This window comes from Mytilus trossulus, chromosome 7 (assembly GCF_036588685.1).
Source record: "Mytilus trossulus isolate FHL-02 chromosome 7, PNRI_Mtr1.1.1.hap1, whole genome shotgun sequence".
Classification (NCBI taxonomy): Eukaryota; Metazoa; Mollusca; class Bivalvia; order Mytilida; family Mytilidae; genus Mytilus; species Mytilus trossulus.
In genome coordinates this window covers 8,764,442-8,787,993 of record NC_086379.1, presented here as the reverse complement: position 1 = coordinate 8,787,993, position 23,552 = coordinate 8,764,442, and the positions used below count along the sequence as shown (strand labels likewise).

General features: G+C 30.3%; 1 protein-coding gene across 2 annotated transcripts; it reads right to left on the bottom strand.

Moving 5' to 3' along the window:
• Nucleotides 1–1,799: 1,799 nt before the first annotated feature.
• On the bottom strand, nucleotides 1,800–23,029 carry LOC134724590 (uncharacterized). Of its 2 annotated transcripts, none has more exons than XM_063587701.1 (9): nucleotides 22,909–23,029; nucleotides 20,732–20,800; nucleotides 20,153–20,271; nucleotides 19,251–19,404; nucleotides 18,584–18,706; nucleotides 17,068–17,226; nucleotides 4,738–4,959; nucleotides 3,650–3,722; nucleotides 1,800–2,775 (listed from the first exon to the last, which is right to left on the bottom strand). In XM_063587701.1, exons 1-9 carry the CDS (start codon nucleotides 22,958–22,960, stop codon nucleotides 2,694–2,696), a joined length of 1,053 nt encoding a protein of 350 aa, XP_063443771.1. In that variant the 5' UTR covers nucleotides 22,961–23,029; the 3' UTR covers nucleotides 1,800–2,693. The 2 variants fall into 2 exon arrangements, with proteins under 2 accessions (XP_063443771.1, XP_063443772.1); XM_063587702.1 differs by lacking the exon at nucleotides 3,650–3,722 and adding an exon at nucleotides 3,318–3,358.
• Nucleotides 23,030–23,552: the final 523 nt, after the last annotated feature.

The window sequence follows — 23,552 nt, the reverse complement described above, 5'->3', positions numbered from 1 at the left end:
CGGGTCTCTCCTTAGTTACGCCTGGTCAACTGTGGATTTGACGGCAACTGTTATCCAATGAAAAAAATTGTTACATCCAAATTGCATTAGAATCATTTATATCTTCCATCATATTTTTAAATAACGTATTTATTAGTATTACGTTACATCTTTAACTTTTATTTTGCGTTAATTGTTTTCCACATAAAAGTCACCCTCCCTCTCTTTACATATATAAATATTAAAATAAAATGATATCTATGTCATAGAAATATCTATATATTCTTTTCAGCTAAATAAATATGTGTTAGGATGGTCCTAGGACCATCGTAGTTATGACTGTCCTAAGACAGCTTTGTTTTACATCCAAATACATGTCTCAGACACGTCCTTAACCATCCTAAATAATGTCCTAAGACCTATCTTAGGACATAACCTAGGATACTTTCATTGATACGGCCCCAGCTTTGTGTAACCTATAGACAAATTCGACTGTATATAAGGAAGTTTCAATGTTTACTCTGATTTAAAATGTTCTTTTAGAACTTTTTTTAGTAATTGAGAACCTATGTTGTTTATGGGTAATAGGTGAAATGTTGCATGATCCCTAAAATGACAGCAAGCGCAGTTTTCCGGATGATTTTCATTTGTACACTGCTAAAAACTGTCAGGTCCTGGCCATGGTATATTTTTGAGATATTTTTTTACTGCTTTTTACGAAAAAAAATATTCTCTGTGTGTGCCATTGCAAGAAATAGTTTTGCTCGTTATTTTGTCATATTAAAAAAAATTAGTAGACATTGTAGTCAGAAAAAATAAAGGACTTCATTCCTATCAAACACCTTTTTAATTGTTAACCAGTATATTTCTTTTAGATTTGGGTAAAATAGAAAAGGAAATAATACTATCAAGACGTCCTTCCATAAATCTTTTTTTTTCTGTTCTGACTTTGAAGAAATGACTACTTTTTGCCCAATCGAAATGGTGCATTGACATATTTTGTTTCATATTATTAGAATTATTTCAAACATTATCGGTATTAAACTTGATTATCAACACATGAAAGTTTGACAGCATTGTCAATCTTTTTAACTTTAAAGTACCGATAGTTCGCTCATTACTCAATTAAGTTTGTCGATAACGTAGCTAATTTTGACGGTAAAGAAACATCAATTCGATCACTTCTCTGTTACGGGCTGTATGTCAAAAAACCCAGTGTAGCAAACATGACTGGATTACTATCAATGGTTAATATACATTAGAGTCATAAAAATGTATCTCTATTCGTTTCAAGGGTAATGCATATTTTATAAAGTAAATTATTTATTTATATATTCCATTTCAAACTGTTTATTTATTTCTATGATCGAATGTGTTGGTATTTTGTGTATGTCTTTACCTCTTGTTTCACATGTAAATGTGACGGAATTTTTTAAAATAAATCATATTGTACTAAACAACTACATGTACATCTTTGGCTTAAAAATACAAGTTCATTGTATTTTACGTACATTGTAAATTAATTCTTTTTTCATTTCTAATTGAAATACTAGCCAAACAATACAAATTACCGCATCTGTTTTAAGTAAAGCATTAATAAAAGAATCATTAATTGAGTAAAGACCAGTGGCAAATATTTATGTGTACCTTCAGTCGATCCGAGAAGACATTTTCAAATGAATTTTGTGTTTGGCTGTTTAATGATGCTTTGAGTGTTGATCAGGGGTTTATAAAGTTACATAAAGTTATTTTTATAAACAAAACAAAAAAAGCAATATATCGAGATGGACAAAAAAAACCTTTATAAATAACTGTTTTGAATGTCAATTTTATTTTAAAAAAATGTTTCTTTTTTAAATATGCATTGTTAGAATATGTTCGAATTACCATGTTTTGTAATTATTTGACCCATGCATGACCTGCACTGACTATTCACTGCATGTAGACAAAACATGATTTAAACTACATGTAATCATTGAGTTTTATCAAAGGGAACGTCATTATGTTTAGTTTACGTGTGAATGCAACTAACACAAAATCGAGATAAGGTCAAGCAGACTGGTCCCGATTGCAGTTATAGTATTCGTTATGTGACACATTTACCGACGTCGTATATCTATTAGCTAGTACTTGGAACGTAGAACATGTAAGCAGGATAAGGTCAGTATAAACACGGTCTGTGTATTCACCTGTAACAATGATGTGCAGGAAAATGTTAGGCGGATTTTCATCTTTTGTTTTAGACGTTTCTATCTCGCGTGAACGGTGTTTGTCCACAATACTCAACCCCCTGCCGCGTGACATTGTAAATTCTCCTTTTCGAACTAGCAAACTTTGTCGGTATTTTTTATGTTTCATGACTGATCACAGTCGAATCGTATATCTCAGTATGGGATTTTTTTGACGACGTAAATTTGACGAACGAAATCTGAATGGAAACCTCTATTTCTTTCTGGGTTTAAGTTTTGAGTCGTCTTTACTGTAATCAATCAATTTCCCATAGAATCTTCATATTTTGCAGTTTCGTCGATGTCGATTTGTTTTCCACGTTCTGTTTCGTTTTCTTGTCATTATAATAGTCTAATTGTCAGTAACTTGACACACAAGGTTGTCTAGCTGTAGGCACGTTAGTCTTCGAATATGTTCTTGTTTAACCACTAAAAATGTTGATAAAAACGTACCATCGACAAATGTTGATTCTGGAATACAGTTTTTTAATTCCAGGGATTTATATAAACAGGTCGATGTTCTTTTTGTCTATTTGATAGTTGTTCATTCCTGTGTAAAGCACCATTCCTATTTGACATATATATATATATGTTTAACAATTAATGCAAATGAGATAACTCTCCAATAAAACATCAAGTTATGACAGGCCTATTTTACCTTTTAAAGCTATTCAATATAAAATCGAAGAATCTTTTGAAGTAAAATTTATTGAAGGGGCTAAGATTGTTATGTGATTAAAAGGAAATCAAGAAAAGCTAAGGATTCATGTATGTAAATAATTAGTGCAAAATATCGAAAAAGTATCACAAAAATACTGAACTTCCAGCAAATTCCATTTAAAACTGACAAAATCAAATGCTATAAATGACGCAAAGGAAAACAAATGCCTCAATCGTAATTTAATAAAGGCATTTTTTCAGGAAAATAAAGGTAAAAAATCGTTGTTAAACTTATTTGACTTTTGTGTTCAATTAGTTCACATGAACTAGTGTTTGTTATAGTACATATTCATGAATAACATTTCTAGACATTTATGAACATCAACACGTCTTATGTGTCAAAAAGCATCATTATTAGTGTTATTATGTGGTCTATTGATACATGCTTACATGAAGTGACTGTTTGAAGATATGTGTACCTCTTAAGTTACCTTTTAAAAAAAAATTGTAAATATCAAACATGTTGTTTTTATTGTTATTTGAACGGACACCAGTATATAGTAATACTTATCCTAAACGGGCAAATACAAATGGTCAATCGGTTACATATACCAAAAAATCATTTTTTTTTTCGAAAATAAAAATCTGTTTACTAAAGAAAAATAATGACTGGGTAATATAAAACCCAAATATTCATATGTGTGAAACTACATACCTTTGAATTTTAAACTCAATTGAGCAATGCAAATAATAGTCACTGTGTTTAAATATCGAGTACTTGCCATTTTGTTTTGTTCTTATACACACACACCAATAGCACCAAAATAAAAACGCAAGAGGAAAATATACCTAGTACTGTAAAATAATTAAGATTACAATATTTTTTTTTTATTTGAAAAACGTATGATTCTAACCGCTAGCAATCTGTATTTGTAGATTGATAATAAAAGTAAAACAAAGACCATACATGAACCAGGTCTAACCTTATCAGACGGTTTCAGAAGAACTGTTACAGAACAGTTTGTAGAACAATTTTCATGGCGCATTTATAATCCTCAATGCTCTTCAACTTTGTATTTGTTTGGCTTTTTAACTATTTTGATATGAGCGTCACTGATGAGTCTTATGTAGACGAAACGCGCGTCTGGCGTATAGAATTATAATCCTGGTACTTTTGATAACTATTATAACAATCTCTGAACAAAGCTGTTCTGCCTTAGCACAATCTGGATATATCTACGATGGAAATGATTATGACAGTTCTTCTAAGGAACAGATTCTTGAAATCGCATTTTTCTATTCAGAATTAAATAGTCGACATGGTCTGATTGCCGATGAAAATAGTCACCAGATTTCAACGTGTTCAATGAAAGATGATGTAGGCAATACAACCTATCGTACAGCTGTCAGAAATGATCGTAATGTTTTCATTCTTAAAGATACTTTTTGTAAGAGCAATGGTTACGCCATCTGTGAAAGATAATATGTCTAACCGTTACGGACAGTTGAGAACACCTCCAGTTTTGATTACTAGTATTTGAACTTGTTTTTCCGTTATTTTTTACGTTTAGTTCCATTTTGTCATCTTTTCTGAGACTTAAAAGTTTTGAATGATTCCTTCATAGGTTTCTCCTTTTCGATAATCATATCTCAAATATTATTGCAAGACGTTTTTATATTGCTTTATTTTGTTTTGTTAGATGGAGCGGTTTGTGTTGGTCTTCGTTTGAATTATAAGTTGTGTTTGTCTTACTTTTAAAGTATGTCTCATATATTTGAATCGTTTTCCTCTTGATTTGGATACTCGCAAAGAGCATTTATTTCATAATTAATTTTTTTTGTATGTTTTTATATTCCAAAATATACTGACCTATGCAAAATATGCCACAGTTTATGTCAACAGGCCGAACTTTGGTATTTGTTGATTTCAAAGTAGTACTAGCTGTCCAAGTAGATCTCTCTGTATTCATCGTGCTCATATTTACAAGATCAAAAGTTCTCTCCCGTTTTGTTGTAGACTGTTGTGTGTAAATGTCTTGAGTTGATTTCAACACATATATTTTAAGGGTTGGTGGGCGAACAGTGATCTCTTCTAAAAATAAGTGAATACAATAAAACCCATACATATATGCTTTATTGTGAATAATGTACATTAAACATAACATTATTCATTTGTGTTTTGGGCTTTTACTTGCTATTTCGAACAACAGTTTATCCAGATATGTTTATAGGTATAATATAGTCAATAGCATAACTGTAAAGGTTCATGTGGACACTTTGGCGATTTCTCCTCAAAATTTTCTTTTTTCTTACAAACTTGTTCATCATGCGATATGTTAATAAGAGCTTTGAGGATTTACTAAGATAAAATCAAGAGTTCCACATTTGTACTTTAAGATTGAAGAGTTTTATTTAAGGATTAGAATAAGGTAAAAATATAGATGTTATAGATAATGCATATGTTAATGTTTTTCTTGTCGTAGAACACACCGAGGGGTGTCAGGATTGATCAAATGAAAGACCGATCGGAGGGAGGTCTTTCTTAGAACAATCTTGACACCCCGAGGTGTGTTCTATGACAAGAAAAACATTAAAATATGCATTATATGACTTGTATACCGTCAAAAAATATTAATTTTATAAAGATTTGTAAAATTTAGTATCGCTTTTTATCGACAACACTAAAGTCGGATATTCCTTTCTAATGCGTTCAGGTTTTAATACGCCCTATTTGTTATGTTATTTCTATCGCGGAAAAGTTGTTATTCATTTAACCATTTTACTTGAATCGAATGGAAAATTCAGAAAGATTGTCTTTTGAATAGCAATACATTTTATTAAAAGATAATCAGGATAAAATTATATATCCTCCGCACCCGACCCTTTCTTGAATTACGTTAATGTTATTCAATAGAATATAATATTATTTTATTAGTTGATCATTTAATAAAGTAAAAGGTATACATAAATTTTAAAAAGTTAAGAACTGACACGAAGACGACTATTAATACATGTAGGTCACAGTATGATTTCATATTCAGTGTGTATCGTTCTGAACATGCATGCAATATTTGCCACTGGACGTTAAGCAAGCAACCAAAAATCCATCAACCTATTCAGTTTGACTCAATAAGGTTTTCAAAATCTTACACACGAATATGTTAAACTGGATTTATTTTACGAAAGTCTACATTAAAATTCATCTGAAATATATGATAATGTTTCTTTATTATAGAAATAAATCAACAAAACTTCACGTTATTTGTTTCTAAATTTAAATTGCGGGACTACAATGACGGTTTCTTTAACTTCTATCATCGGTTGAACTTTAGAAAATAAATTGCCAAATCGGCAACAAAAAACTATTAGACGAATAAAAGTTTGTAGTAAATCATAGATTGCATGTTTATCAAGTAAAATAATGACCTTACACAGGTCATTATTTTATGCCTTGGAGCATATACCATTGAAACATGGTATCGTCAGGGTTGATTCTGAAAAAGAATGACCTGACGTTCTGAAAGTAAATAACTCCATATAGGTATATAAAGGTCATGGAACTCCTTTTCGAGACATTTGATTTATAAAATATGGCGGGAAAAGACGGACTCTGACTTTTACCTTATATTTGCATTGGTATATCTTGGGTCTCAAATCAAAATAAAGAGAATCATAAATCTACTTAGATCTTGTCAAATGACTTTTAAAGAGCTATTAAGTCTTATGAAAAAAGATTAATCGGTGGTATGGGGCATAATAGTTTACCTTGTATTGTTTGGGAACACACTGAGGAGTCTGAACATTTTACACCTATTCTAAAATCTCAACTAAGTACATCCTTAATTCAATTATTCCCTGTGGGATAGTTCTCAAACCTCTTTCCTAACTTACCACCTCTTGTTGGAAAGAGCGCTGTAATATCCAGTTCAGTTAGTGTTTAATTTTCGAAACCATGCATATGCATTTCATTTATCTAGAGTATGCAATGCCTTAAAACCGCGGGGATAGAAACCTACCATTACTAACTCTTATGTCTAGTGTTATGAAGTTCATAAGACATATTCATAAATCAAAACATGTATGCTGATCTTTTCCAAAAATTACTTAAATGTTGAATTTAAGAAATACTTTTTTTTAGACATAAGATCTTTTTAGTTTTCTTTCGATTGATAAAATTCATGTAATTGTTCAATAAGGACATACGATCAGAGCGGAGACTAAGTCTGTGTATTTTGGAATGTAATTTGCAGATACAATCATGATAAATCTGTATACGTACGTATGCATTTACATTTTCAAAAATTAGCCAAAAATTAGCTAGTATAGTGTTAACATACTATTCTGCTATCCCAGCAAATGTGATAAACTATTACCATATAGATCAATTATCAAAATTTAGTCAATTCAAGGTGATAAATTATTTTTTATCTTTTATTTCAATTTCTACTTTTTTCATAATAAAATATGGATATGTACAAAGTGAGACAACTCTTATCTTGGTAATTTTACATGTACATGTACAATCCTTACATTTTCAACCAAAAAATATTAAGTTACTTTCATCTTTATTTTCTCATTTAATTATTAAACACAACTGATATATTGAAACTACAAGAATTCAGCCGGAGAAATAATAAGGAAGAATGGATTTGAAATTTATTCATATAACATGTATAATTTTTGTTCATAAAGGACAGTGCAGCATAAGCCTCCAAAGGCTTGTTAGATAAAAATCTACATGTTAATTGACTGCTTATGTTTGACATTGTAATATATTGTATTTCATGTATATGTACCAAGTTTTATTTTAAAATAAAAACATCCATCTGTCTATCTTATGGATTTTTGTACATGGGAAACCAAGAATTGTATTTGTAGGTAGTTTTCAAGCTTCAATTCCTTGAGGTTATGAAATTGAAATTATGAATGTCATTAATATAATATTTTTTGCATCTACGTAACTCGATATGCGTGTTTGTCCCGACCATATTTTTTTTTTAGAAATATGGACACTTTTACGTTAAATTCATTCATTTGATCAAAATTCTGCTTTGATTTGCACATGCCATATCTCTTATCATTGCTTATTGAAAAGAAAAAAGAGAAATTAAACTAGTACTGTATCATTAATAACTGTCTTGGAATCGTAATTATTACTTATCAACTGCACGCTTCTTTCGACAGTAATTTTACGACTTGCAGTGTGAAATAGGCATGTAGTTTTCTCTAAAATATTAATTATCATAAATGGATATTTATTCTCTATTTCAAATAATTTTTTTTTACAGGTAAAATTGCTCATAAGTAAAAAGATTTGTTTTTTATTCAAAGTGATATCATTTAAAGAATATTATGCCTACCGAACGTGATGAAGATAATGAAAATATATTTTGAAGTTGCTGTTTTAGCCATTGTATATAAACTAGTACAGAAATAACTTTTCTATCATGATATATGTAACTTCACCAGGAAATATTTTATTCTCTCATTGACATCAAATACTTGTATCATACATGTATATTAGTATCACATTATTTCCGTTAATGCTTTTCCGAAAACTGACAATAACAAGTTTAAATACTCTCACAAAGGTATTACTTGTCGACAAAAAAACAATATAAAACATCGTTGACCTTACTATTGTGTATTGTGTTATGCACACATTAATTGATTTTCGTTTTTGGAATTATATTATCTTTTGTTGCCCTTTGAAACTAAATTTACGATATGGAATTAACTCATTGTTGAAATAATGTGATCATGACCTGTAATTGTTTACAACCATCAGTTTACACAATAAGATCAAATAATTTAATTTTGGATGTAACGCGTCTTGTGATTGGCTGACATTATTTTGTTATGAGGCCATATACATAATTTAGTCATGTAACCGTGACGTCATCAACGTTTTGTCATGGTTTTCTAAGGTTTGAAATGGAATTTAGGATTAAATTAATAGAAATGACTGTAATATTTTTTCTGTCTATTCGAAATAACATAAAAAAAGATGTGGTGCACACTGTTATATAACCCGCTACGCGCGTTATTCAGTGTGTCCGATTTTGGTTTCTTTATAGAGAGAAAAAATATTACCGAAATTCCTTAAATAAATTGATTACAATTATTAATGTAGTGTTAAACATGACGTACTGAATGTATGAACAAAGTATGTACGAAGAACCTACTTGATTGACTACAGTTTGTGATTGGATTAGAAATAATTTTTGTATTCTTCATGAAAATTCATAATTATTTGGATGGTACTAAATTATAGTTCAGCAAAGGGCGATCATCTGAAATAAATATGTGTAATATAGTGTACGGAATGATCTATCATGTATTGTTTGATATATAATTAAATTTAAGGACATGCAAGTTTTTATAACAGATGAAGCTAGGTTAACAATGAACATGTTATAATGCACCGAATAAAACAACTTCTTGTCTCATTTATAGTCTGAATTATTTTAAGAGGTAGAACGCATTAAACATGTTGAATAAATAGCACTTTTACCACACTGATTTCAAAATGTAGATTGTCAACTTCAAGATGAAGGTTGATACTTTCAATGCTAAAGTCGAAAATTTGAGGTAAAACTTATATAAAAAGGGATGGTTCAATTACTCATCCGGATATTGATAAGTTGAGAAACTATTAGAAAAACAGAAATCTTTCTTCAAAACAATCTCATATGGGTTTTTGATATTTTGTATGTTCATTTGTTTTTCAATAGATGTTTCGGTTTGAATGGTCCATATATTTTAAACCTGAAGTGTATTTACCGTCCATCAGACGTGTTAGAAGAGGAAGTTAAATGGGTTACTGGAAGAAAGACTATCATTGCATAACATTTAAACGTTTATTTTTTTTGTGATAACATCAACAAAACTTTGTCCTAATAAAACAATGAATAGATGCAAGACTAAAAGTGTTGATAGTTGAAAACCAATTTAGTGTTGGTTTTTGTTTAAATTATTTACAATCAAATAATACATCATATATCATTGAAGTTTAAAAAATCACTTCAGCATTCGAAGTTTTTACTATTGCGTATCAATTTATTAATATGAAAGGCAAACATTTACATGCATATCATATTCCGATAGCAAATAGTATGCGAAATCTCTTTTTCAATCAGATACGGATTTGAGAGTGTAATTCATTCGAAAACAAACGATACAAACGTTCCAGCATGTTCAGCGCACACATGTATAGATCATGTGTTTCTAGCATACGTCTGCAAAGTTTGCATAAATTGTAACAAAACTATACACTCGCTGAAAATACGTCTACAGTTTGTAGTTAGTTGTTTGTAAGTACAAACGCTGCATTTCATTAACTTAAACATTAATGAATTATCTGAAAATATTTTTCCCACTAAAAAGAGGTTTGTTCATGATTGTTATAACTCAAAACATTAGTTCAATTACTTAAATTTAGGTATTGTCGTCATGTCTTTCATTGCTGATATTTTTAATGAATAGGCGTTATATATAGAATAATAGGTAGTTTAGTTTTTGATACTGACTATATCATGTGGAATATCTAGTCGAGCCTGTTAGGGCAAGTTAAGCTATTCCACATGATATAGTCAGTATAAAAAACGAAACTACCCATTATTCTGTTTATCGGTAATTATGACGTCACATAATGAATTGCCGAATATTTTGAATGATACAGCCAGGACGTTGATACTTAAAAATATTAGGCAGAAAGATCAAAGGAAAATGTACAAATTATCGATAACAATACTATCTTCATACATTCATTCTAAATTGACAACTAAATAAACGATGCATAGATTTTACATCTTCTACAGATGCATTTTTCTCGCGTAGTAAGTTTAAATACCAACAACATGTTTGACCGTTCAAAAAGATTTAATATTCATTGATTAAAGGATGCATTCTACTTTTGTTACTTTTAATAATCTATTTCAAACGACACACAAAGTTTACGAAACGTTGGTTAGAAAGAAATGCACTCTTACATGTCTTAGTCTGTGTTTTAATGCATCATATAAACGAAATCATGAACTTAATATTTTAACAGCTGAACATAAATTACCTAGTCATGATAGTCATGGACAACGGGAAGATTTTATGTTTAAGTGTCATACTATGTACATGTATCAATGTGAATAACACTTAATATAACAATTATTTTTCATAACAAGATTGCAATCAAATTAGGGGCATTTCCAAATTGTTTCATCCAGTAATTTTAATAATGGAAATTTAAAAAAAAATCATCATAGATACCATTAATAAATTTTATAATTACGTCAGATGCGCATTTCGTCTTCAAAAGACTCATTACTGACGTACGCTCGAATAAAAAAGAATTATATAACATGCCAAAAAGAGTACGAAGTTGAAGAGCATTAAGGACCAACATTACCTTAAACTTTTGCCAAATACGGCTAAGACAATCTATTCCTGAGGTAGCAAAGCCTTAGTTTTTTTTCAAAACATCAAAGTTTTGTTAACACTATATCTATGATAACTCAAGTCAGCATTAGTGTGTTGTTTCGTTACAAAAGGTTTGTGGTAGATTCTTTAAAAAATCAGGTTCTTTCATAAACACTTTTTTATTACATATTAGTTTATACTAAACAAAACTTTTGTTATTGATAATCAGGCTTTAATTTAGTTGTTGATTGGAATGTCTCACAATTTGCATATCGTGTCTTTATGTATACAGTACGATATGCAAATTGTTAGTTATTCGATGTCGTTAATTTAAATTTCGTCCTTGTTCAGTGGTCGTTTTAGAACATGTTTCTACTGTCAAAAATATACCAGGTCTTTATATTTAATTAAATATAACACTGCCGTTTTTTCCAATTGTGAGATTTTGTCAGTTAGTATATGAAGTGCATTCAAGATATACTAAATCAATGCGTCATTAATTCTGTCAAAAAAGATATATAGGTAATCGATGACAACACACGGTACTATATGTGAGTGTCTGGATTGGTTTAAAAGCATGAAGAATAGAGAAGAAAGATTCAAATCAAATAACTTCAAGAGAAAAATAGACAAGAATAAAAGAAAAAGAAAAGAGAAAATATGGATAATCAAACGATTGAGGAAAATAAAAACATATATAAATATATGATGGTAAAATCAAGCCAGAGATGTTATTAAGAACTAGAAAATAATGTGATTAAGAAAAGAGATATTTATGTGTTTCCAATCAAAATGATAAGAATAAAAGAATAATGAAAAAAAGAAATCAAGAATAGTTGTAAAACGATACAGTTAAAAGTACAGAAACAAAGATATCAGAATATACATTTACATGTAAGCAGGCAACATTTTTATTGACACTATATAGGTAGAATATATGACAAAAAGTCAAAATCAAAAGTAACGGACATCCCTAATTGAGACAACAACCAAGCCAAACAAATTATTTGGAAGACGTTTACATGTAGATATTGACATAGGCCTTCAGCTAAAGTAAGTTAGACCGTGTTCACATCAAACGCCGTGTACAGTAAACATGTTTACAATTAGTTTACCGTAATATACACTGGTTTTACATTACATTTGTTCACATCTATACACCTTGTTTAGCTACCTGTACATAAGTTTTGTTCACACTTGTTAACTATATGTCATTTAAATGTTCATTACGTAGAACTAAATTCAAAATTTTTGGAAAATTTTTCTAGCGGTAAGGGAACAACCATCTGACTTCAAAAGGGGAGTGGGGGATGGGAATGGAAACATTCCGATCCCCAATTCGATAAAAAAAAAAATGGTCATACAGATGATAAAAAAATTATTCTGAATCAAGAGTTTCCCTATATTTTATAGTGTTAAATATTGAAAAAAAAGTATTTGATCACCAGCATCGAAAAAAAAGAAATAAAAACATACGCGCGAAAAAAAAATCTGACTCAGATAAAAAAAAATAACCCTCCCCCTTTATTAAGTTAAGTGGTTGCTACTTTATGAAAGCCATTATTATAAATTGCAGTAGTTTGAATATACTAGAGATGTTTCGATAGCGCATTAGAAAACGTTAGCTTCAACAGCGTGCTTACAGCCGGAAAAAAAGGATTGAGATATGAGGGATCACTACATTTTTATCTTTTCTGTTCGTTTCAAATGGTATTTCTTCTCCAAGGAGTATTTGGTAAAGGAATAGGGTAACGTTTTTTTTAATTTATTTTACGTGTTATTTAACGGATCTGAAATACTAGACAATTTTGTTTATATAGATTAGACCGTTTGAATGGTTTTACACTAGTAATTTTGGGGCCCTTTATAGCTTGTTGTTCGGTGTGAGCCAAGGCTCCGTGTTGAAGGCCGTACTTTAACCTATAATGGTTTAATTTTTAAATTGTTATTTGGATGGAGAGTTGTCTCATTGGCACTCACACCACATCTTCCTATATCTATAGACAAACATATCATTTACCTCACACTTTTTTTAGTCATGCATTTATGCGTGAATCGTTTTTTTAGTAAAGACCAGTGGCGAATATTTCTGTGTACGTCAAGTCAATTCGGGAAGACCTTTTCAAATGAATTAGGCAGCAACTATTTACTTCATTTTTGATGGAGGGGGAGGGGGGCGTGAGCTATTGAATTTTTTCAGGATAAATTTTGATGACATGTCGAAATCAGTTTTAGCATTAAATATAGTGGCAGCTGAGGGTGAAACAAACAATTTTTTTTCAGGGCCAAAAACTGGAAACATTTTTTGTTTCCAAAACAAAATCCATAGCTCACCACCCCCACCCCATTGCCTTTATGTTTTATACTCAACTATAACAGCCCCCCTCCCCCCTGAAAATCAATTGGTTGCTGCCTTATGGGTTCGGCAATTATGCTGCTTTGAGTCTTGATTAGGGGTTAATAAAGTCCGTTAATTTTTTTTAACAAAAAAAATCTGTAAAATTAAGACAACTAATAATTATCAAAAATATCAATTTTACTCAAAAATAGTTTCCCCTTAAATATATACACGATAAAACTAATGTCCTAAATGCCTAGTTTTGTGTACACTTAACCTACACAAGGGCTACATTGACTATCGACTGCGTGTAGGTAAAACATGATTTAAACTACATGTAAATATTGAGTTTTATCAATGGGAACGCAATTGTGTTTAGTTTACGTGTGAGTTACACTAACACAACACCGAATTTAGGTCAATGTGAACACGGCCTTAGACTAACCATGTCCAAGGACAAAATTATCGGTTATGTACACGTGTACAAATAGTAAACACATTTCGATGTATTGTTGAGGCTGAATTTATATAAATGTACTATAATGTCACTGAACGCATATGGATGAATCATGTATACAATCTAAAAATAGTGTGTTCCCTTACCAAAAGACAGTAGGTGACAAAATCAAGTACTGACTTATATAATTATTTAGGATAACAAATTATTCATTTCGCTATCCTAATTCTCATTTCATGCAATGTAGTTGCATGTGTCCTTACTATTGAATTAATCCGATAATACTTCATAGATGATAATTAATAGTAATTTCGAAGTAATGCATCATGCAAAATAGTCTATTTACCTCTGTTAAAGTAAACACAAATGTATATGACCGTGTACAACATTTACAATGTGTTGAATTAACGCATTTTACGCTGGAAAACCATGAAGTCTTTACACCTAGATGACTTGTTTGTATTTTTTTTCTGAATAATTGATAAGTTATCTGTATTTAAGTTACTTAGACTTATAACACTAATATAAAAATATATTCTTAATCCTGGAAGAGCTTGCTTTTAATGTCATAACTTGATTTATCCAGAGAGAAATAATTATTTTTTTTATCAAATAAGAAAGCTTACGAATAACTTTAACATGTTAAAAAAATGATAATAAAAATACCGAACTTTAGAGGAGAAACGAAATGTCCCTAATAAAAAAATGACTCAAACGGATGATGTAATCCTACGAATGAAGATTACGCTGTCGAACTATCGGTCACGCGACTTTTGGATTTCATTCGAATTTTTAATCGATTTACGAAGTTTGAACATCTGTAAACTACTGTTCCTCAAATTGATCGCAAATGAACTTTTAAAGCAATCCTAATTCTACCTTATTAATTCAAATGTGAGGTCATTTTTCATTTTTTGTTGTAATTTTTTACAATGTCAAATATGACGTCACTTGGCGTTGAGGTTTTGACTTATTCGGATGTGTTTTTTTTTTAGTTGCATTTTGTCGGGTTATTTAATGTTTTTGGGTTGTTTCCTGTAATTAGTTAATACTTCAGTTGTATCATGTATATCATTTGTATAATCATTTTATAAAATTTTCTATTTGCAAAAGTATTATTCTAAATAATAGGGATGTCCTGGAACTCACAGAAAAAACCTGGCCGTTTTTGGCACAACTTTTTTTAACTTTTGGTCCTCGTTTCTGTTCAATTTTGTACATGTTTCGGCTTTCAAACTTTTGTATCTGAGCGTCACTAGTAAGTCTTGTGTGGACACAATGCACTACTGGTGTATTAAAATTTTAAACTTGTTGCCTTTTGTTAGCTATTATTCGTGTGTTTCTTTGTCAATTATGTTCTCCTATTTATTTATATTGTAGTCCTGTAATGTTGTGTTGTCATTTTAATGTTATATTTCACATGGCCATAAAAGAGGAAGGCTTGGCATGCCACAAATCAGATTCAAGCCACCAGCTTTTCCTTTAAAAATGTCCTATACCAAGTCCGGAATATGGCCTTTGTTATATTATAGTTTCTGTGTGTGTTTCATTTTAACGTTGTGTTTCCGTTGTGTTGTTTGTTTTCTCTTATTTTTGAGTGTGAATTCACATTACTATAAGACATATCACGGTACTTATCTAGTCCAAATTCATGTATTGGGTTTTGATGTTATATTTGTTATTCTCATAGGATTTTGTCTAATGCTTAGTCCGTTTCTGTGTGTGTTACATTTTAATGTTGTGTCGTTGTTCTCCTCTTATATTTAATGCGTTTCCCTCAGTTTTAGTTTGTTACCCGATTTTGTTCTTTGCCCATGGATTTATGAGTTTTGAACCGCGGTATACTACTGTTGCCATTTTTACGTCATTGCGAAGTCTGGTTGAGAGTTGTTTCATTAGAAATAAAACCACTTCTTTTCATTGTCATCATGCAAAGACATAGATCAACATTCTGAACAGTACCATGTCTTGCAAACTTATTTATTTGAGATAAATACAAGTGTTCTCATCTGTAACGGCGTTAGTTCAGTTGATTCGGATAAATCACTAAACAATACTTTAACTCAGTAAATTGATAAACGCATGCCATTTATCAACATACTAAATAATTATGTTAAATTTTGCGATTGTGATCTCGAGGACTGTTTATATGTTTAAACAGCTTCCACATTTAGTGGAGCGGTGGAGAGGACAATTTTAGAAATTTAAATTACCTAAATACCTCATAAGATTTAAATAGCTCATCGGAAAGTTGAAATCCTGTACTTTTTGAAAATATGTGTCGTCAATATCAAATCTGGTACAATAATATCGAAAATCAAGGTCAAAGGTCATCATTTAAAAAAATCCTACTTTCATCTAGAGAAACAATACCATTGATATTTTTCAAAATTAATAATCTATTCAATAAATTATACGAGTAGTATTATGTAGAAAAAAAACGTTAGTTCATACAAAATCTTTTTCATATTGGCACATGACGTCAGAACAACGTTTTATTTAACTTTTTTGAAGGTAGTCCATGGTACATACAAATTTTAATGCCTAATGTGAAACAGGAACATATTAACATTGATAATTGACATCGACAAATAGCATTTCTTCCATATTTTAATGGTAACTACGACGACTAGAACAACAAGACAATACATCATTGCTTTATGTTATATATATAAAACAAAGGTTTTACGTTTAAAGTGATTGAATATAAAAGGACAATTCAATGAAACCTTTATTTCCTCTTCGACAGACAACGATCTATAGGTAATGTATGTGTCATTTCGTCTCCTCTTGAGTAGGGTCTCGTTGGTAATTTTATCACAATTTCAAAATTTTATATTATGATTAACAACAAATCTCATTTTATTGAAAGGGCATCAAACATACAGTTGAAACTGATGACAAAAAACTAAAAAAAACCAGCCAGAGTGTTTTATGATGCATTCTTAGACTTATTAACTTCCTTGTAGTAATTCAAAAGATGATGTACATACCATAACGATAAACAAATTGCCTAAATGTTCCGATCCAATAATGTGTGTTGTTTTCTGTCGTTTGTGGTAGTCGTTCGTTGATGTTCATCAATTTATGCAATGAGTTTTCACAAAACTGCTTCGCATCTTTAAATGGCAATTTCTGTACAACGGGTATATCTAGAAAAAAACCATTCAATATAATATGTTATTTAAAACATATATCATGTTTTGGATAGTTGTTTGGAAATCAGTTTCAAACAAAGAAAGGATTATTTGTGTGGGATACGTCTCAATTTTTTTTTTTTTTATTGAAAAGCATATTTAATCTAAATGAAATCAACGACAGGAAGTAATTAACTGAAAATCAAATATTGAGCGTTTTGATATGAATAAAAGTTCCAAACTACAACCCAAGTCAGGAATATAACAGTCGTTTTCCCATCGTTTAAAGTGTTGTTTTTGAAAGTTTGGTTTTTGATTTGATAAGGTACCTTCCGTTATGAATTTAATTTGGGGTTCGGTATATTTGTTATTTTACCTTTTTTCGAACGAAATGAAAAGAAATTAAAAAAAAATTTGACCTCTACAAGCAAATTGAAATGCTTCGGGATCATTTTTACAAAGAGTTGCCCATTTATAAGGTCATAAAAGATGTGATATAAGTCTATGATATTTGTTTTTGTAAATGAAACTTATTTCCAATTATTGTTTATAGAATTGAAACAATGGCCACTAACACATACGATTTATAAAGGAAATATTGTCAATACATATAAACAAAGAATGAAACTTGTATCAAATAGGAACGACTGGAATTGAAAATTAATAAATCCTTACTTAAGACAGGCGCAAACATTGATATATTTTTATTTGGAAAGTTGTTCGGAATTTTTCAGCCAAAAAAATCTGAATTTGTATTTCTAAAAAAACCATCTCGAGGACTTTTTACTAGAAGCACACACATTTCATCGTGCCGCACGACAGGGATTGACTGGTTGACCTAAATCACAAATTATTAGAGATTTTTTAATAATGATCATAAAAATACACAAGCATATTTTGTTTTCTTCTAAATATGTTGATTGATACGAGTAAGAATGTTTGTCGTTGGTTCATATCTGTCATATTTGTTTTTCGAAAATTGTTATAAATTAGGTTGTTGGTTTTCACAATTGAATTGTTTCATATTTTTTTATGTCTGGGCCTTTTCAAGCCAACCATACGGTATGGATGTTTTCGTTTTGAAAATTTTATGTTTAGTTATAATTGCTCATATCCACTTTAATTGAACTTTGGTTGTTAGTTGTGGCAATCCTACCACATCTCCGTATTCTTATAAAGTATATTCATGAAATAATTATATATTTTTAGCTCGTGTATACGAATTTTTCCCTCTGCTTGATTCCTGTAGTTGGTTTTAATATTACTTTTTAAAAATATTTAATTAAAAAAAATCACAAAACAATATCACTTCAGATTAACGATTGTAACCTGCGTTGCCAATTGTTTGTATTGTTGTTATATTTATACCTACCTTGCCCGCTGCATATGAAGGAGACAGCCTTGTTACATGGCATTTGTTTGATGTTCTTATGCATTTTGTGTCCACTGACAGTAAGACAGTCTAAGTTTTGATCTTTCACATTAGGGAATAAATCTGTATTTCCAATGTAGAAAAATTAGTCGACAGAATTCTTATGTGTGACTTAGACATACTTTATACATGTTAACCAAAGAAGACTATTCTTATTGAATCTAAATAATGATAAACTTGCTGGTGTAACCTTTGTTTACGCTTTAACAGTAAGCTGTATGTAGGATTTATCACATAGTGTGCATTTCTTCGGTAATCAGTGGGGAGTAGTTGCAAATAAGTTCCATAACCTTTTTAAAAAACGGCATAAGTCAAGTAAGATACATAATTTTTGTATTTGCTTTAAATGGCTTTGAACTAGCTTTCAGTAATGGTTATTTCTCCTAGACTTCTACTCAGTATCTTTTTTTAATGTATATATGGGGATTTTTTTGGTGTTTTTTTTCAAAAGAAGGAACCAATTATCTTTATCCGTCCGTCTGTACTATGTTCACTAATCACTGTTCACTATTGAAGTAAATGATGCCAAAGTTAACGTGCAACTGAATGTAGTAACATCAGAACTTACAACTATTTTACTTGATGCTTACTTCGTCTATGCATTTACCTTTTTCATGCCTATATATATTAACATAATACATATCTTTGGAACCACAGTACATTTTGTCTGTATAGTCAGGACACCTTCTTTGACATTTGTTCGACATGCTTTCCACCAAGTCCTTACGTATTGCGTCATTAAAACAGAAACATCCGGAATCCTAAACAACAAATACACTTAATTTACTATTTAAATGCAAATTTTTCTTAAAAATTCCAAGGATATATATAATTCTATTGGTTGGAATGAATTATCTGTTTGCAGGTAACCAATACAAAGATTGATTTTCTTATTTGTGGATCAAATACAAACAAGTGTGTAGTTCGCAAAGAATGTGATTCGTTTTCATCAGTTAGAATTTACAACTTTCTGTATATGTATACCGATGTAAATTACGGCTGCATTATCGTATTGCATTAACTAATCTGAATTAAATAATTAAAGATTAAAGATTAAAATACGAATAATTCTATTAACCACTTGAAAACTTCTTTGAACAATGTACATAGGTCTATTGTCTTTTGTTTTTGTACAATCAAGTTTACTTTCCACAGCAGTAAGTATGAACCATGAACCAATTTATAGATATTGTTTTAATTCATTGTTAACATAATGACTTACATATACAAATTAAGAATCGAATCCGGGTTCTTTGGTCTCTGTTGGACATTTGTCTCGTTTCAAATTATTTGCATCCTTTTATTTAATAGTGTATTTTGCATCCTTTTATTTAATAGTGTATTTTGCATGGTCTTATCTTTCGTACACTTTAACAGATGTGGGTCATAACTATGCAAATGTAAACAATCTAGTGCTTTTAAAAAGCCGTATAAAACTTACAAACTAAGAGGCACGCAGTTTTAGTTGTTGATAACCGAAATACAATTATTTCAATTTAAAATACTTGCAAGTAGAGCGAAGAAATTCCAATTTCCACACTGTCTAGAACATATTTTAGGTTGATTGTTGGTTATGTTTGTCAATTGGACGCTTGTCGAATCTCCTAGTCCATTAACACTGAAACAACCTAGATGATATTTGATGATTATTTGAATATTAAAGTATATAGTATATAATATTGATGGTAAAAGTAAAATAACAAAACTTCAGGGAAAATTCAAAATGGAAAATCCTTGATACAAATTGCAAAATCAAAAGTTGAAAAACACATATCGACAACAGCAGTCACATTTCTTGACTATGTACATGCCTTTTCTTAAAAAAAGATTTATTAAGACCAGACATTTTTCAAAGATATGTTTTTTTTAATTGATCGTTTGCTACCCAATGTCGTCAAAAATATTGTATTTCTAAAGATGAAGGTGAAAAACTATTTTGACATGTTTGATTCCTTTGAAAATTCAAAGAACGATATATGATTTAAATGAAATATATGACATTATCTTGATCAAATATAATAACTAAATTCTATATATGTACACTTAGGTCCATCGATCATGTAACAGGAAATATTTTATCATATTTACCTAAATGAGTCATCCATTTGGTTTTCGAATAATGCAAACTATGTGAATCTATAATATGTTGTACTTTTGCTGAAAGAAAAGAATCTATGCACTATCTTATCTTAAAAATCTTAAATAGTGTCAATGGACGCTGGTCAGGGTGTCAATACTAAGCAAGGATATATTTTGTAACTAAATATGGGACGGTACAAATACAATAAAAACACAGACATCATTAAACCAACAGTTATTTTTTTAACACAAGCATATCACTCACACCGAATGTTCACTACACCTATCTGTGGCCAAGCTTAGCAAAAGGTCGTGCGACATATTCAGTCAAACAAACTTTATTAGAGTAAATAAAGGCAACAGTGGTATACCGCTGTTCAAAACTTATGAATACATGGACAAAAAAAAAACAAAATCGGGGTAACAAACTAAAACCGAGGGAAACGCAAATTTAAGAGGAAAACAACGACACAACACCGAAAATCAACACACACAGACACGAACAAGCATCAGACAAAATATCACGAGAATAAGAGTAACTCTTTAAGGAACGATCGTTTTCTTTGGTCAATTCAAACCTTCGACCTCACTCTTGCGAAAATAGAACAAACGTAATATAACGTTGAATGGACTGATCAATATTTACGTAACTGGTCAAGGCAGTTTAAATCTTACATCGTCGTATTCGCGTACATGATTGTGTTCTTAATTATCTAATCACAATTCTAGCTTTTATAAATGTGCATGTGAAATTCATTGGTTTTATAATTATCTGCAATTGATAGTAAAATTTTAAACTTTAAAATCTTAACATTTTTCACATCGAAATATCTAATTCAAAAGTTCAGTGTAGGATAAAAAAAAATCTTAATTCACATATTTTTTTTCATATAGTTCAACACATGCAAAAGAAATGATCTTCGCCGATGTAACATTTCAATTTGTTACAACAACATTCCTCCATTGAATTGATTCAGGTGCACAAATAATACGATTAAAGTTATTTTGTTTATCTCTTTGGGTGACAATTTTTTCCGTTTATGGTACGCTTAGCTGTTTGTCTTTTTCATTTTTAGCCATGGCGTTGTCAGTTTGTTTTAGATTTACGAGTTTGACTGTCCCTTTGGTATCTTTCGTCCCTCTTTTAGCTACTGTGTGTATGTTTTAAAGCATGAACATGATAAAAGAGGAATGTCAATGCAACCCATCATTAATTATTGTAATGGATCATTATTATGAGATACTTATTATGAGTGACTACGACATTGGTAGATGATAAACTATCGTCAGTATGAAAGAAATTAAAAGTGGTTCATATATTCATCCGTATAAAAGCGGCACAAGATAATTGAGTTGCTGCATGCATAAAGGACTTAGAATATTACTTACAATATTAATACAAAATATCAGACTGAGTATAATATCTCGACTCCATTATTCGAAGTTAATAAAACATTTATTTAATTCTTTTGACCAAAGATTTGTAAACTAACAAATCCTTGTTTTTACGTTCGTAGTAACATAGTACGTTCCATTGTTGCATCTGTGTCAATTCACGTGCAAACTGACTACATTGCTGTTGTATTTGAATCTTTCGGCCAATGAAATGAGACGTTACAAGTTGTTTGTTTATAATACGCAAGAATGTTATCAAGAATTATCAACCACTAAAGTTCACTGCATTTCACTGTATTTATGCAATCGAATCACAACAATGAGATAGGATAAAATATTCGGGATGTAGACAATATCCATAAACACACTGCATCACTTATATGTAACAACATGTAGATACAATGTTATTTTCGTATCGTGTAAAGAACATGTGTCGACATATATATCTTTTATGTGTGTATGTTCTGTCTATAATAGTAAAGGAACATTATTTAATGTGTGTGTTCATCTTTTCCTCCGCTGATCTTTTCATCTTTCTACGTCCTGTATCACCTTTTAGTGTCTGGTAAAGGTAGATAATTGTGAAATTGGGGTGAACGTCACTTGTTGCATCAATTTATTTATGCTACTTATTAATATCTCTTAACATTGCTTATTGAATAGAAAAAAGAGAAATTTAACTTCATCATTAATAACTGTCTTGGAATCGTAATTATTACTTATCAACTGCACGCTTCTTTTGACAGTAATTTTTATTCAAATTGATATCATTTAAAGAATATTATGCTTACCGAACGTGATGTAGATAATGAAAATATATTTTGAAGTTGCTGTTTTAGCCATTGTTTATTATAAACTAGTACATAAATAATTTTTCTATCATAATATATGTAACTTCACAAGGAAATATTTTATTCTCTCCTTGACATCAAATACTTGTATCATACATATATATTAGTATCACATTATTTCCGTTAATGCTTTTCCGAAAACTGACAATATCAAGGTTAGATACTCTCACAAAAGTATTACTTGTCGACATAAAAACAATATAAAACATGATTGACCTTAATACTGTTTATTGTGTTATGCACAAATTCATTGATTTTCGTTTTTGGAATTATATTATCTTTTGTTAAGTGGAGCCCTTTGAAACTAACTTTACGATATGAAATTAACTCATTGTTGATCATGACCTGTAATTGTTTACAACCATCAGTTTACACAATAAGATCAAATAATTTAATTTTGGATGTAACGTGTCTCCTGTCGTTATTTTGTTATGAGCCCATATATATAATTTAGTCATGTGACCGTGACGTCATCAACGTTTTTCATGGTTTTCTACGGTTTGAAATGGAATTGAGAATAAAATTATAAGAAATGTAATATTTGTTCTGTCTATTCGAAATAACATAAACAATGTGGGGCACAC